Here is an 18,051-nt window from a genome sequence, read left to right on the forward strand (position 1 = left end):
CGGCGACCGGGGTTCAATACCCGTTCTCGAAAGAATGTGAGATGGGTTTAATATCACCACTCCATACATTAGGGTGTGCCTCCGGTTACTCCAGGTTCCCACACAATACAAGATCACACCAAATTAGATATAATTCAAAAGTCGTCCCAACAGTCGTTAGTTTTGAATGTTAATTAGAGGACGTGGAAACGCTAGGGATCCTGACATAATGCAGCCTTACGGGCGGAAGGGCATTAAAAACTTAAAAATACACACATATATCGCCAAGCAGATTTGCACTCGAATATTGGAACATTCACTTTATTATGACGTCAAGGGTAAATACTGTTCATACAGACGCAGTCTTGCCGCTACACTTGAAACAAAAACGCAAGTTCACGCAACAATAGAACTTACATTGTAATAGTTTAACATTTGTCAATACACTTATCAGTACACTTATCAGATATAGTCTGTTACATCATGAATTGTTTTAAAGTAAGTTATACCTTTTTTGGTAACGCGACTTGAACAATGTATTATGTGCATGCATACTCTTTACGTTTCAAAATTGTCAATGACGTCAAGGGTAAATACTGTTCAAACAGACGCAGTCTTGCCGCTACACTTGAAACAAAAACGCAAGTTCACGCAACAATAGAACTTACATTGTAATAGTTTAACATTTGTCAATACACTTATCAGTACACTTATCAGATATAGTCTGTTACATCATGAATTGTTTTAAAGTAAGTTATACCTTTTTTGGTAACGCGACTTGAACAATGTATTATGTGCATGCATACTCTTTACGTTTCAAAATTGTCAATGTGACGACCAGTTGCTCTTAAAACATACTAACAAAGCCCTATGCATCAATGTTCTATGATAATTAAACATGTGTATAGGACTTAGGGATTTGATTTTACAATTTTAATTTTACTAAATGGATGCTTTTTACATCGAGATTGATTTTAAAAGAGATTCTTTGAACATGTTTAGTTCACTATAATTTGCTATGCAAGATTGTTACATTCCGATCCAAGTCAGGATGGTCTCATACTCAGTGACTCAACAAAAAACCTCGAGGCATTAAGGTGTGATTTTATATAACTTTGTATTTCTCTTTGACGTCCTCATGTTAGAAATAATTTTATAAAACGTATTTCCGATTTTTGCAGTAGCGTATCCTGCTGTTTTGAAAATGTAGGGGAACATCATACGTGAAGCATGTGAATGGTGTATGTTTACACTACGTAGGATACCAATAAATAAATTAAATGCTAATTAAATTGCCCGAACGTGACATTAATACATCATCCGGTGTCTAAATACAAATTCGTTACTTGAGATTATAAAGAAAGTTTCTTAAACATTGTTCTAAAGGTTAATCATTAAAAATAGTTTCACATACACTAAAAGTGTTATTGGTGTAATATTGATAGTTGTATAACTTAAATATATTTTTTTAATTGTCCACCTAATCGTGGTACATTTACAAACTCATTTTGCATTCACTGAAAGCAAGTGCACCAATGCATTGATATGGCTACGCCGCTCCATAAAGTATCAATGACCGAAGTTAAACATATTTAAAGTTGTATGAATTGAGTTAAACTCTTCAGATCCAGAGAGTTGTTTTCCGGAGCAACATCGATATTTGCAACTGTTAAGCCATCTTTGGAAGTACGTGCTTTTCTTTTCATACATTTATATAATTATGATTTTCTGGATTAATTCATTAAACTTTTTTTTTTTTACAAAAATCGAAACTAACAAAGTGTTTCAAACGCTTCATAGTTTATTATGAATTAATGAATGGAGTTGTTTTAAGAAACGTGTTGGAAAGTATAAGATGTATTTGCAGCAATTGGCGTAATTGCTCGATGATATATGGGCAGTCTCAATGTTTGAAGCTGTAGTATTTTTTATATAAAACAACTAATTAAGGAAAAAAAACCAGTTTATATGCTCTGCTATTTGTGAAGCAAAATCTGTTAAACATTTAGTATACATATTCTGTGAACTTTTATTGCGACGGGATGTCTCTCAGACATTATTTTGTAGTTCGAAATAAGAATATATCCAAACAAAAACACTTTTTTTTTCCATTTACGAACACACATGATACAACTTGAATTAAGAACATAAACCGTGGAAAAATCATTGAGTTTGATAAATTGTATTATTTCGTCCTATACTGTGCTTCTGCCAATTTTAGGTCTTCATACTTACGTAAAGTCGACTAAATTGTATGAAATGGTTGATTCAATAGTTTAACACTGTAACTGCCAAGCTCAGCATGAAAGCATACATGTCGTAATACTAAAGGTTCGTTGTTCGAAGATTCTATTGAATGCACTATTTATAAAACTATTTTACGTATTCTATATTCTCAAGAACAACACCGAAACAAAAACAAACAGACACACTACACTCGTAGTATTTACTCGGAAATCTATCCTAAATAAAATACGATATAAAACGCATCCACATTTGTCGACAAACATAAACTACACGGTAACATTACACATACTGAATTTGACAAATCGAAAAAAAAAACTGAAGAATAGTATAGAAATGATTTTCATGTTCAAAAAGGTACCACATGTTTCTATTTTATTTTATTCGAATTATTTATATATATTCATTGTGTAGTTTATTTTGAAGATTTCGAATAAATGATGAAAATTGGGCATGCTTGTCTGATTCTTAGTTTAATGAATGATATACAATATATTTGTCTATAATACACATTGATAAATGGAAATAAGAAACTTCGCTATTGATCCATTTTATATTACTATAATCAGTTGAATTTCGGAATAAAAACAAGTAATAGTAAACATTTTTTACACTTTTTTTACACATGATATACAGCTTTATGTCAGCATGCGTTTATTTCCAAAGGAGCGTTTAGAGCGTTCGATGCCCAGGGCATTCTAAGCTGTTCAATCACAATTTGATGTCAAATTATTTGTCAAATTAAGATTCTCATTCAGCAATGTGTTTGTTTCTTCAGTATTGATATGTGTTTTTATAAATTTGAAGATTTTGTCTCCGTAACAGATTTATTACAGTAAATATTCGGGCGGTTGCTTACCTTTTCCAGTCTTCCGTATTCTATCCAATCACGTGAAATACGTTTCAAGATAGTAAACTTTTCCGAAAAGTGCTATATTTTACTCGTTCATATGTTTTTATTGAATGAATTTATACAATATGATGGCTCGTTAGTTTTATAGTTGTTCAATACTATTTGTAACACTATTACATCTGTAGATTTTTATATATAAAAAACAATTTCTTGTGACAATTTTATGCAGCGGGAAACATTGACAGTTAATGGAATCGCGCAAACGTTTATGTTTCAGGGAATATAAACTTTCAACAACGATTGCATGTATACCAATAACAGTTGGAGAACAAATTGTACATCGTTGTATACTGTCATGTATGTAAAGTGATGTGAAATAATTGTTATATACATATATTATAATACTTCACATTTGTGGGATCGATTCAAATGATTATGCGCTATAATAATAAGGTTATATTCAATCACAGATACAAATAACTATTGTATTTAGCCTCCAAATTGACAATGCCAAAATAATGTCAATATGTCAATCCACGGGTAAGGAATATAGGTTACGACGCCCCTAATGGTTTTATTGTAATAACATTATTGTAAAAATGAGGAATTATTAAAATTTAACAGCGGATTTGTTTTGCAAATAAATAGAACGAACAGATTCAATCGCAAATTTGATAGAGCTTATATTTTTTGTATCGATTTGTTCAAATTGTATAGCTAATTAACACTTTTTATCACAACCCGACAATTATTTCTAACTTGCAAGTAAAAACAACTCCAAACGCTTTCAGTAAAAAGCGCTCGGATATTTTTATACGACCACATAATCAGGTTTTTAATTATTGGTTGTTTAATTGCGGTCGCCATTTTTGTTCTGATGTTAAATATTAAAAATAGTATGCTCAGAGGGGATCCTGGTAGATTTTCATCAGACAGTAACATTGTAAAGTCTGGAGAATGGTATACACCAATTCAAATCCATATAATTAAAGACGTTTGAAGTTACAATATCAATAGAAAAAAATACTTACGTGTAATCAGAGAAAAACGCATAGCTTTTAAAATTAACTGTTTAATGTTTTCTAGTTACTCCCATTTAACCTTTATCAACAGCTTTCAATGAAAAGCGCACACATACATCCTTTTTAGACGGTTTATATAGAAATACACTTAATGGGGCTCATTTCTTATCGAATGCATTATGATGAAAAGTTTAATCCGTGTAGTTACTAGAAATATTAAGCTGCAATTTGGCAAGGCCTTAATAATAAGTATGCTTTATGACAGTGCTGTGATGTTTAGAATGTTATTTCATAGTTTTTATTGATACTGTTACTTAAATCATGTCAGGAAATTGATTCCATTTGATTGAAGAGTTTTAATGATTTATTTTAATTAATTTGGTCTTACTTAAAAACACTGTGAGCAATTGATGACAAACGTTATGTATTTTGGTTTGGTTTTAAACATTATAGTTAAAGTGTTTGATTTCGTATTTTAAGAAGATGGTGTAAATTTGGCCGTTGTTTTTATTTTGAAATTAATTATTGATCTTCGTTTAGAAAATTATAGTTCAATAGTAAGACTGAATTCAGGCACCATTGTGTTCAGTTTACGTCGCAAAATCGGATTTATTTCGATTCAGCAAACATGCCCGGGTTTAGTTAAGTTCCGAACCGCTCGTTTCTGACATTTTTTGTTACTTTTTAGTTTAATAAGAAATGGTCATTTGTTAAAAACAGTAAAAAATTAGGGTAGATAAATCGGCTTCTTTCTTCGTAAATTTGTTTATATTCAAAGAATTGAACATTTACAAATTTAGAACACATAATACAAAAAGGAGCTTATTTAACAAAACAACTTTAATGGTCGGCAATTTTTTTGTCGGGTTAAGCAAAACAATTTTTTTCTTTATTTAAGCACATCACCACTTAACATATATGGGATGACAAATAAAGGTGTTAAAGCCACGAATTCCTACAGTTAAACTGTCAAGATGAAGACAAATACTTATATTTTATAGGACGCTCGACTTAGTTTTCCCTTGAACTAATACTTGATTATTAATTTTAGGCAGAAGTCATGAAGTTGGTGATTTGTCTTATCATCGCCGCTGTGTGTGTGTCCGTGATTGACGCACACCTCGTCGATGACTTAACGCCGAATTTAGCGATCCCGATCGCGAACCCGATTCGAATCCCTCCTCGAAAATACAATAAGTTCCAATCTCGCAGACCAGGAGTAAGCCAGCAACAATTTACGTCTCAGGTAAATATTATGTATGATTTTTGCTTTGCTCTGCTGATTTGCTTCGTCATACGCTGTTTTCAAAAACATCATGCAAAAACAGTTCTTGCAAACTTTGGACAATGATTTTGTACGAAGCTTTGTGCGTAAAACAGGTATATATCATCGTGCTTTTTTAACCATTGTACTAATTACCAGCGCAATAATTGTTTTCGAAATTTGCCAATGACTGCAAAGCACAATTTTCCATGTCTGCATTAATTTCAAGAGCTGTAAGTCGGTTCCTTTTGCACAAACTAGGTTCACATAACTCTCTAACTTGTGGTAAAGAGTAAGTTTGATAAAAAATTTTTTACTTTCGTACATACAACATACATAAAAAATATTTTACTTAACCTAAAATGCTACAGATTTTTTTTAACAGAGACAATATAATTTTACTTTTTATTTACAATTTCAAAAGGTGCCCTGTTAGCCATGTGTGAAGACTGTGAGTTATGTACTTACTGGTTTAATGATGTTTGGATAATATGAAACAAAAACGACACTTAGTATGATTGAGTAAGTTCTTACTAGCACTTGTTAATCTTATATTCACATATCATTACCTATAATTTAGATATTGTTTTGATATAATAATTTCATTTATATAACATGAAGACATTCATGAAACAAGCCTCGTGTTCCAGCCAAATTGTTTTGCATACTGCGGAAGCTTGGTCCCTTTTGATATAATAAGCCTATTCCAACTGTATAACCATATCGCAAATGTATGAAATATTGGATATTTTAGACATTGGACACAAACTTATTGTCCTTCGAACAAAGAACAAAAATATTACAAATCAAAATCACCACTAAACTATTTACACTATAGAACACTATGGATCTCGTTTTTAATGTAATATATTCACCAGAAAATGTAAACATGGATCGAAATAAAATATTCAATCTATATTTTATTAACAGCGATAAAATAAGTACAATGTATAGATTATTATATGGAGAAAGTGTACCATTAGTGGTTATTGGCACACTTGGTGAGTTATTTGCACGAGGGCTTTAGCCCGAATATAAATTTTATAAACACCAAGTGTGCCAATAACCACTTAAGGCACACTTGCTCCATATAATGACCTGTTTATTGCATATGTTCATCATGTGTATACATATGTCGTGTATATCGGAATTAATTATTAATATCGTGTATATCGAAATTATTTAATATCGAAATAAAAAAATAATTTAATATAAACGACTCGCTTACCTCAATGACAACTTTAAATCAATATTTATTACAATGGAATTAAAACGAGTTGCACTTACATTTTTTATTATTCCATCTCTTTATCTAAACTTATTATAAACCACACTTTTTTATTGTATTCCTATCGAAGTTTACAATTATGCACGATAAACACGCAATGCGAACTACGTTTTGCGTTTGTTTGATTTAAAAAAATATTTTACTGTTAGAAAACAATACGTCCAACGTGTCCTTAAAATCCAGAAAGTTTAACGCAAACTAGTGTGTTTCGTCACAGAAATTACGTCATAAAACATACGTCATAAATTGCGTTTTCAATTGCATGAAAAATAAAAGTACGGAAAGCCGGTTTGAGAAAAAAAGCGATTTGAAAACCCGTTCAGACGCTATTTTGTTTTACGCTTCGGTCGCCAATTACGTAACGTCAACGCGTGCCAACGATCCGCCGTTGCTGCCAGATAACCGGAAGTTTGAAAATAACCGATTTTTGCACAGTGTGCCAATAACCGGTTATTTGCACACTTGCTCAATACCGAGTTTTTTACGAGTTATTCGCGAGAAAAACGGCCAATTTTGTTACTTAATATTGTAACAAATGCAATAACTATATGTTCTGAATACTGACTGTTTAAAACGTCAAAACTCACAATTATTTTGAAAAAATATCAATTAAATATGATTATTCGAACACAGCGCTAAATTATTAATACTAATAAACACAAATTATAACTTGTCTTCATTATTGTTATTCGGTCTTGTAGATAGCAACGGGCCAATGGCTGAGTTTGTACTCGGTGTTGATCGGAACGCCAGGTGCGTTTGGTAAGGCCAAACACATTTGGCGTGTCTCTGGAAACACAGTCAACCGTACGACTACAGTAAGGTATGTACCTTTCATTGTAAAATCAATTAATTTCTCGGTTTTTCTTTATTTCTTTTAATCTTTTAATTTAACATTTTTTTAATCGGCATCTCATATGTGTTTCCGATATCATCACTGTTCTATCTAATTATGCAACTATATATACAAGCTTATCTTGTATACATGCGAGATAGTATCCGTTTTTTTGTTTTGGTGATGTTTTATTGTAAAAAACATGATTTGATGCATTCATTTTGAATTTAACATAATGCTAACATGTACGCGCATTTTGTTATGATGCCTTCATTTGCTTAATAAATATTCGCTACATTTTGATGTCAACATTGATGCATAATATTCACACAATAGCCTATGTACAAATTCGTGATACATGCTACAAAGGTCTCCATGTTTTTCCAGCGAAACAACTTGTCAGAGGAGAATCGTCAATTTCACTCTGGGATCGGACCGTTCTGGTGCAGTACTGCTGAGGGAAGGTAGTTTAGAGTTTGATGGCTTTGTAGGACATTTTCCTTTGCCCTTGTTTAATACATTTACCTATGCCAGTGTCATTACCTTAAAAAAGAAAGAATATGCAGTTTCAACTGTAATTTATCAAGCCTTTGACGGGACTGTCAACCGTGATTGACGAACAAATAAAAGTTCTAAAATACCGCATTTATTTTTTTACAATTATTAGTTTATATTGATTAAAATATCACGACTGGTATATTACATAATTTGAAAAAGTTGTTAAGTTTTCATATTTTCAGTATTTTTCGATAATAAATTTTACTGAGTACAGGTACCAGATAACTACCAGTTAACTATAAATAACGCAAGCAGATTGATCATCATCGTCACGTGGTAAACCTAGGAATGCAAATTGTGCATCCGTAATGAATTGTATATATATTATATATATATAATGATCAATCTTCTTGCGTTATTTATAGTGTGTATATCGTAATGTCACCTATTTTCGCGATGTTCTTTCAATGTCACATCGCGAAATTAATTACCGAATATACTGAGAATATGAACTTTTTTCAAGTAATGTAATATACCAGTCGTGATATTTTTATCAATATAAACTAAAATTGTAAAAAATACGGTATTTTAGAATTTTTGTTTTTTCGTCAATCGCGGTTGACGGTCATTTTAATCAGATTATTTGGTTATGTATTGTTCGTCTTACATACAAACTTGGCATGCATTCATTTGAATAAGCACAATCTAGAAAATTTATGTCAACATCGACATTGGTTGTCTGATATATCCCTATTCTGGCCCTCAGTTTTAAAGACCAAGTAGGTAACGCGCTTGAACTATTTCCTTGTATTACACATGTTTTTTGTTCGGACACATTTACAACTGTTTGACGCAAGTTGAAACATAATTGTATAAATCAGTTAATGAGACCTGTTACAAAATGTCTCGTTGTTGACAACGGTAAAATAGTAAAAATATAAGATATTTTATTTCTGAGCACACATGTCACAGGATTGAGGCAATCTTTGCGCCCTAAGGTCAATATATACATATAATATGATTATAGGTGCTACCTTATTTGCGGGCATAAGTTTAAAAAGATGCCTTTTTATGCCCCCATTTCGAAGAAAAGGGGGTATATAGTTTTCGCACTGTCTGTCTGTCGATCGGTCGGTCGGTCAGTCGGTCGGTCGGTCGGTCACACTTCGTGTCCGCTCTCTAATTCAAATAGTTTTCATCCGATCTTTACCAAACTTGGTCAGAAGTTGTATCCAGACAATATCTAGGTCAAGTTCGAATATGGGTAATGCCGGGTCAAAAACTAGGTCACGGGGCCACTAAGTGCATTTCAAGGATTTAGCATGGTGTCCGCTCTCTAATTGAAGTAGTTTTCATCTGATCTTTACTTAACTTGGTAAGAAGTTGTATTAAGACAATATCTAGGTCAAGTTCGAATATGGGTCATGTCGGGTCTAAAACTAGGTCACGGGGTCACTTAGTGCATTTCAAGGATTAAGCATGTTGTCCGCTCTCTAGTTTATGTGACTTTCTGATTTATTTTGATATTCTAAGACATTTTTATGCCCCCAAAGGAGGGCATATAGTGATCGGACTGTCCGTTTGTCCGTCCGTCCGTCTGTCTGTCACACTTTGCGTTTAGATTTCGAAAAATGCTCATAACTTCATGTCGCTTCAGATAGCAATTTCATATTTTGCATGCATGTGTATATGGACAAGGCCTTTCCATACGCACACAAATTTTTACCCCTGTGACCTTGACCTTGAACTTAGGGTCTGCGTTTAGGTTCGAAATCTGCGTTTAGGATTTGAAAAAAGCTAATAACTTCTACCAAGCGTTTATACAGTTATACTTTTATGTAGTGACAAAGTTACAGTTGGGGGCATCCGTGTCCTGTGGACACATTTCTTGTTTTAGGATGCATATTGATTAGAAATAAAAGCCTGCATATTTAAATGGAACAACATATTGAAATGTAACCCAGCAACCAAAAAGATTAATTCGTTTTTAGACGAATGAACGAATGAACCAAAAAAGATTTTTAAGACTTAAGCAATAGATATAGTAACCACTAGTCTTGTTTTCAAACGTTTTAATATCAAGTTTTATGGTTGTTCACTTTTTAAATAAACAAATATTAAAATTTCAATCTTAAAAATATCTTGAATAGATGAAAGTAACTGCGTTTAAAGAAAATTAAATGTTTAAATATCAAGATAAATTTTATTATAAATGATTTGGCATCTTTAAATCACTTCCATAGCAACATATATTTTATTTATCTTTACATCTGTCTATTAACAGTAGTGTGACATACATGCTTTCATCTAGACCCTGCTAGAACTGAATGACATTTTTTTGACAAACACGCTTAGGCGAAGTTGTTGTCGACCGAAAAAGAAAATTCTTTTTAAACAGTCAAAATATGTATTTTATTATTAAAAGTGTGTTTTATGTTTCTTGAACTTATGCAGGGATTTCAATAAGTTGAAGACAGAAGATGAAGTAGAAATAATCCTTTTTTTACTTAAAGCGAATATATTATATGATTTCAATGTCAACATTGTATTCTCTCCTTCCTAACCCAAGTAAATCGGAAAACTATTGGTATTCAATTAAAGCCAAAAAAGTATACACAACAATGATTCCCTGAGTGTTTGCATTGAGCTTGAAAGTGGTCTTTTTCTTTAGCCTTAGGTGCGTCGATGCTTCATGCACTTTATGGAAAGAAGTAAAAGAAAGAATTTAAAGCGGCATTAAAGTATTGCTCATGGCATAAACTGATGAAACATAAAAAACCTAAACATAAAAAAACAGCATGATTTGTCAAATTATCATTTATGCAAGAATACAAAAGTATATTTCGAAGATCCCATGCTTTTCCTGAAAGGGGACAACTGGAAGCATCTATCATACACTTACAAGTTTATTCAGCAATATTTATAATGATAAAAATATATAAGAGAAATATGACAATCTGTCAACACAGTACAGAATCAAAAGTGAACAGAACCAAGCTGCTATGTCATTAATTCAATTCTTTACATGATCTTTCAAATAAATAATAAATCACCATTCATGTTATACTCATGCCTTTAGTTTAAACCTATTTATTTTAGTTCGATTGCGTCGAAAGCCTTAGGCTTATATAAACGCTCTCGAGTCCGTTTCCTGGGCCAAGAACCAGTACTTGGTGTTTTTTGGGGAGATCTAAAGAACGCTCCCACGGTGGGGATCGAACCCGTGACCTCCCGGTCACAAGGCGGACACCATATCCATTACACCACGGCGACCTCATGACTTTCTCCAGGCTCTTTAAGCACCAGGACACCCCTGTGCCCAAATCTTTAATTTATTACATTTTCTCATTAATTTGTGTTGCTGTAATTCTTCAATATCATGAAAGACATAAAAAAAAGATTCAACCGTTTTTTTTTTAAGGCTGATGAGTTTAAATATATTTGTTCAATTATTGCACTTTCTTAAGTACAGAGACATTTCTTTAAGTTCCTAAAATTAAACAATTCAAAGGGGTTATCCAGTACCCGGTGAATCACACATATTTTCCCCTGTTCCTTAGCAAATTTCTGGAGAAAGACCTGAATTGCTGATACAGGAGTGCATGTCCTTGTTTTGTTCAATGTCAATATCATTTATTCAGGATATTCAGAAGGTACAGCAATGCATCAAAGTACACAAATTTAAACATGATTACATATGACAGGATTTTTTTGGATATTCTTAGCAAGTGCAGAGGATGAGTTAAACAATAGAAAACAATAAGCGAAAAAGAGACAGTGGGGTGTTTATTCGAGTGTCTTTACTTTTTTCTTTCATACTCTTGCATACTTTTCCATAAATTTAAATCTGATTAAAATAAAAAGGAAAACACAACTTGACTTCATTTTAATCCGTTATGTTCAGCTTTATTTATGTTTCAACATACAGTACCATACCAATAACTTATTTTTTGAGTCTCTTTTCAATGTAAACAACACTAAATATACATGTTCATGCAAGCACTTCAGATAGAAATATTTTAGCATTAAAATTTGATCTTAACATTTTATCTTAAGAAATGCCATTCATGAATTCTATATGAATAAATGTAAATATTGATTGCATAAAAAGTTTATTTATTAAATAATAACTGTGACAATTTACTAATTTAGATAATAAATGTTGTAAAGACTAATAATGCATGTTGGTATTTTTTGTTTAAAAACATTAATTTATATTGTGAATAATTTGTATATAGGGCCTATTGTACCACAAGCTGTTTCGGAATATCAACTTGGTTGGAAATATAAAACTTTAAAAAAGTTCGTGATTCAAGTATATTACATTAAGAATGTGTTTAAATTTTATCTTGGTAATTTATCAAAATTAAAGATAACACTTGTATCCCAGTTAACCTGTAAGAAATCTTTGATTTCAGGCATATTTGATATTCATAAACTATTCAATGCAATTTTAAACCATTGCAATAATTGAACTGAAATGAAAGTACCAATTGAATATTATAAATAAATGTTTTGTAGCCATTACATCATCTTTTGGAGCCCCTCCTGGGATTTGAACCCAGACCTCTTTCCAACTGGGTTGACTGGAAAGTATTCTCTCCTGAAATACAAGGGAAGGGAATGAAGAATTCAGCAATGTTAAGCATTTCATTTATTATATTTAAGTATATCTTTAAGTGGAAATAAGACCTAGAACTGCAGTTTATTAATTTATAGTTTTAAGAATTGTGAACGGAAACAAACATCTATTCTACATGTAGGTTAGTCAATATGTTCAGAACTTGATATAAATGACCAATATTATGATCCCACAATAGTAGCAGTTCCAAATTAGCAGGTTACCGGTGACCATTAATATATAGTGATCAAGTAATTAAATTTATGTTTTATTGTACACATGTATCTAACAGCATGATCAAAGGCACTGGCCCTGATAGCGAGGGGTCAAAGATTCGAGTTCCGGATTGGCTGTGCAATTTTCCAATCCTGCAACATTTGGTGCCCAATGAAGGACCATGGCACAAGCAATTCTCAACAAAATCTGTTCGTGGTTTAATTGGATCATGTTAACAATGTTCCCTGTGACTTGAATTCTCGAACAAATTCCAGCTTAACAGAGGAGAATGTCAGTGCTCTAACTAAGTGATTGTCACTAAAGGGGAGATGTTTCCTGGCGCCCTGATTACCTCAATCAGTATAGCAAGGGGTCCCAGGTTTAAATCCCAGACTGGCTGCACAATTTTCTCATTCTGTGTCATCAAACATAACATACTATAGTATATTTACAATTAATCATGTACTTTTAATTATGTGTATAATTTTTACTGTAAAGAATTTTGAAAGTTATCGCAGGATCCAGAAAAGTGTGTGACAGACAGACTGACAGACTGACTGACAGACTGACTGACAGACTGACTGACTGGCAGACAGAGAGCAAACCATAAGTCCCATCCGGTTTCACCGATAGGGGGACAACAAGTACAGAAGTAGCATTTGTAAAGTAATTAATAGTGCTTGGTAAGTATTAAATCACATTAAATAAAGTTGACTAGGAATATTTCAGCCGTACACATGCACACTTGTAAATGTGATAATTATCTACATACAATGATACAGTAAGCATATAAAAAAAATATTATCTTATTAGTTTTTTTCAAAAGATTATGATTTTCCAACATGCAGACTTACGATATATTCCCATAGTCAGCTTTTTCATTTAATTACTGTACACATTTAACATAAACATACACGATATGAATTTTTCAATGTGTTTGTAGATAAACACAAGCTTTTCATCACCATTTCGGCCTTTGTTTAATTTTAGCGGAGTGCTGCTATCTGCGTAAATGGGCATGAAAATAGTTCTCATAATTGTTATTTAATATGTCGATAAATTAACAAAATATGCAGTTTTTAAAGGTAATTACTTTTAAATATTATGCCTGGGGTCCAAGATATTTCCATAAAAGAGCGTACAATTACTTTGATGTGTTTTGCCAAGATTCCTGACATTGAGCCCGTTGCAGAGACGTATGTTGGGGCACGAACAACTCTGCTAGGAGAATGACCGTTTTTGTTTAAATAGTTTTAATGAATAGTCATAGATAGAACTAATCTCAAAATCTTCTATAAATTGCTATGTGACGAACACAGTTCCGTTCTATAAAAGGTAATCTTAAGCAACATATTGATATTTTATGTAACCAAATACAATAATTACCAACCCATTTTTAATCCATTCAGTGGTTTGAGGGCTTATCTTTATAAAGTAGTGAAACCTATTATATGCAAATAAATGAGAATTGAGAAACTGAGTGCAGACGAAGTAAAAACTAGTTAAACTTAGCTAAAATGCTGAAAAGTTAAATCGGAATAACGTTTAATTTGGTGAAAGTGTGCATCGTGGATTACAACCGCAACTTACCCGAATATTGCTCATGATCACAGGTTAAACTGCGTTCTGAGTGAATGGTAAATGCGTCATGAGTTAAGACAAGTAAACAGTAGAGTGTCGTTCTTGAAATACCGCGAGAATACATATGCCGACTATAATGTTAAAAAAAATAAAATGAAACAAGCGTTTGTGATTTGTCAGGATAATAATAACAATACGATATTGAAAAGATCAAAGCAAATAAATTCGAAAGAAATCGGAGATTCAGGCAATACATTTTGGACGGGTTATGTTTATCAAAATTGTGTTTGGTAAAGACTGTCACTTTATGTAATGAATCAGTCTATGGCTTATACCCACCGAAGGCCGGGTGAAAGGAAACAAATAAGGCAGAGCATGGGGCTAGATGAGTATTCAGAGGAGATAATTGCATCGCGAAAATATATGTCGCGTGGCAAATTTTTTGTAGATGCATCTCCTAGGCCTATTTTTTTTTTAAAATTTCCATATACATGAATCGGTCAACGCCCGCTACGCGGTCTTTTGCCCGTATAAATATTTAACAAATCCATTTACATTAAACAGTATTATGACAGCACATGTGATATTTTCTTTAAGTCATGTGACGTTTATGTTGTAAAACTCGTAAAGCTGTAGAGGTTATAAGGTTCTGAAATTGGTAGAATAAAGCATTGGTGTTCAAATTAACACATACTTTTCGAAATATATTATTGAAGTTCTCCAAACCTAAGAGTGTTTATTGCTTTTTAATCAGGCCCTTTAAAGTATATATGTTTTACATTTCGCTGGTTACCTGATATCTGTAAATGAGCGCAGGAGTTTTCTGAGATCCCTGTGCCTGCGGGTCGTTTATAAGTAAACTTCTACATAAATATTACCGGAGAGGATCGTCAAAGCGGGCGTGTCATTATTTACATACAGATAGCGGTAAAATGCTGCCAGCTTTTACATTTGTTTTTCGGTTTTAACCGGTGGGGACTTATTCATAATTTGTGATCAGTGCCATCATTACCTTTGCCATGAAGACATATCAGTATATTTCTGAAAAGATGCGGATAAAGAATCTAAACATCTTTCTAAGCGTCTTTGTTCAACGATGACTTTACTTGCTGACCATGCTATATTTTACCATTCAGTTAGTCCAGGTCAGAGGTTCGAAGCCTTCTACAGCCAGGATCCCAGCAAGTACTTCTGGTGGTTAATCTGCCTTACTCCAGGCCCTACATCTGGCTCCTGCACCTCTGGCTTCTTCGACCTCGTGATCAAAGACACGCGCACGAGTAAGTAAAAGCAATCACATAAAGGACAACATTTATAAGCTAAATCTATTTGTGTTGAAAATATTTCAGAACCTAGACTCGTATCCAGCAAACATTCTTAATATCGTATTTTATCTATGCAAGAAGCTGTAATGCAAGATGTGAAATGAAGAATTAAGCAGTGCGGATGTTTATGCACTTTCAGTATTTTAATATTTCATTTATCGAACACAGATATTTTATAATTTATTTTTATCCCAATAGAATATATATTTTCAGTTCGCGTACTTATTCCGGTGCATTATAACACATGTGTAACTTTCAAAGAGTCAATATGTCGGCAAATAAAAAATATTGACAAATTGAAAACCTGATTTTTTATGTTAATAAAATAAATGTTAATAACATATACATACATTATCCATTATCATTGTTAGCCAAGGTTGTTTGGCCATGTGTTGTTTGCAAAATTTGGATTCATAAAAATTGTTATTTTAAACTTAAGTAAAAATCCATTATTGTACAACTTATTCCTTGTGCAACAAGTGTCTTCTGATGTTGTCCAACAAATTGTTCAAAGGTATATAAGCCTTTAAACAAAATAAAATGAAATTGATATTACGATTCCAGATCTGACGGGAGACTTAAACCTCGTCGGCCTTCCCTGGGACAGGATTGCCGCTGACCTGAGAGCGATCCGTGGCCTCACCTTCGACAACCCCGCCGTCACCTACGTGTGGACCGGAACTGGTATAGGATGAACATATTTTTATGCCCCGGTAGGGTGGCATATAGCAGTTGAACTGTCCGTCAGTCAGTCTGTCCGTCTGTCTGTCCGTCCGTCCGTCCGTCCGAAATCTTTAACATCGACCATAACCTTTGCAATATTGAATATAGCAACTTGATATTTGGCATGCATATGTATCTCATGAAGCTGCACAGTTTGAGTGGTGAAAGGTCAAGGTCAAAAGTAAAAAAATACAATCCAAGGGAAGTAATAAGCTTTAAAAGGGAGATAATTTCTAAACCTTCCAAATGATATATTGAATTTTTTTTTCAAAGCGGCGCAATAGGGGGCATTGTGTTTCTGACAAACACATCTCTTGTTATTTTATCGTTTAATTACTGAGACAATGTGTTCGACATTTTTATTTAGTAGTTCAAACCATATACTATAAAAATAATGAATGACATATATAAACATGACTTGACTTTTGGTTGAGCATACTTACGAATTTCCTGAACGAGGTTTACAGAATGTTGTATAAATATTCACTAAAACCACAGCATGGTCATGTGAATTGTCAGCAGAAAGAATAAAAGGGACATTAAAAACGCTTAAATGTCTTAGTATTGGGTAGCGTATGTTAGAAGTATTGAGATTATGTGTCTCTGTCAGTGCATGAATAGAACCATTTTCGGAACTTGTCTCTTTTTATTTATAATCCGTCGTCACAATATCACTTTTGTGAATTGGTGAATCATGTGTACCTATTGAGGTTATTTGTGTAGATTCTGATTAAGACTTATCTCATTTTTTTTATGATTTGAGTTGTGTGTATTTAGTAGTTTTTAAGTATGTTTTATGATTAAGCCTTCTCATCGTAAGAATACAATGACGTGTCGGCTATTTAATTCAGCCATGACTACGTTAGTGTTGTGAAGGCTTATGTTATACTGTATTAATAATCTTTCCGAAATATACAGCTGGACTTGAAAAACAATTTTAGGGGATTTGGTTGCTTTTTTCTGCGTTGAACTATTGGTCCGCTATTCAACATGAATGTGTTGGCATTTTCATTTTAAGTTCGAGCACGGATATGATTTACCTGTTTTCTTATATTGTTATCATGATTTTGTCACTGAAGATTACTTGTATTTATGACATTTCAGAATGTCCGAATCCATAAGACGAGTAAAAGCTCGGCAAGCAGCAGGGAGAACAACTAGAATCTTATACCAACGATATCATAATTAAGAACTTGTTTTTGTATCCATTTCATACTAACAATATTTTTGTTAAGCTAATTTATTGAACGACATTTTCGAAATGTTATGAAATTAGGAATTCATCAAAATAAAGACCCTGCTTGCAAAGAAAACATTCCACTGTATTTGTTCTTTTCCCGTCCATACCAACCAATAATTACACTTACGACGACAAAAAAGAATATTCTCAAAGCTGAAAAGTTCTTTTAGCGTAATACAATTACAAATTACACGCAATTTACCACCTTCAACTTCACACTTTATTTGTTAAATAAAAATGTATTTATGACATGTGCACCATGTAAAGCCTGTATATGTTCAAATTCTGAACCTTATTTTTCCATGGTCTAGTATTATTCTTCATTCTTATGTCTATTGAATGCGTTGTCGAAACGGGGCATT

At 32.8% G+C, this 18,051-nt stretch overlaps 1 protein-coding gene across 1 annotated transcript in view; it reads left to right on the plus strand.

Moving 5' to 3' along the window:
- LOC127855991 (uncharacterized) overlaps positions 1-17,766 on the plus strand; it is a 39,318-nt gene extending 21,552 nt beyond the window's left edge. Inside the window, exons 2-7 of the mRNA XM_052391929.1 lie at positions 5,150-5,344; positions 7,352-7,473; positions 7,873-7,949; positions 15,538-15,681; positions 16,291-16,410; positions 17,554-17,766. Of these exons, the coding sequence (XP_052247889.1) occupies positions 5,159-5,344; positions 7,352-7,473; positions 7,873-7,949; positions 15,538-15,681; positions 16,291-16,410; positions 17,554-17,570 (666 nt within the window). The 5' untranslated portion in view covers positions 5,150-5,158 and the 3' untranslated portion in view covers positions 17,571-17,766. The remainder of the gene's footprint in view (positions 1-5,149; positions 5,345-7,351; positions 7,474-7,872; positions 7,950-15,537; positions 15,682-16,290; positions 16,411-17,553) is intronic.
- The last annotated feature ends 285 nt before the right edge of the window (positions 17,767-18,051 follow it).

The sequence above is a fragment of the Dreissena polymorpha genome, chromosome 13 (assembly GCF_020536995.1).
Source record: "Dreissena polymorpha isolate Duluth1 chromosome 13, UMN_Dpol_1.0, whole genome shotgun sequence".
Taxonomy (NCBI): Eukaryota; Metazoa; Mollusca; class Bivalvia; order Myida; family Dreissenidae; genus Dreissena; species Dreissena polymorpha.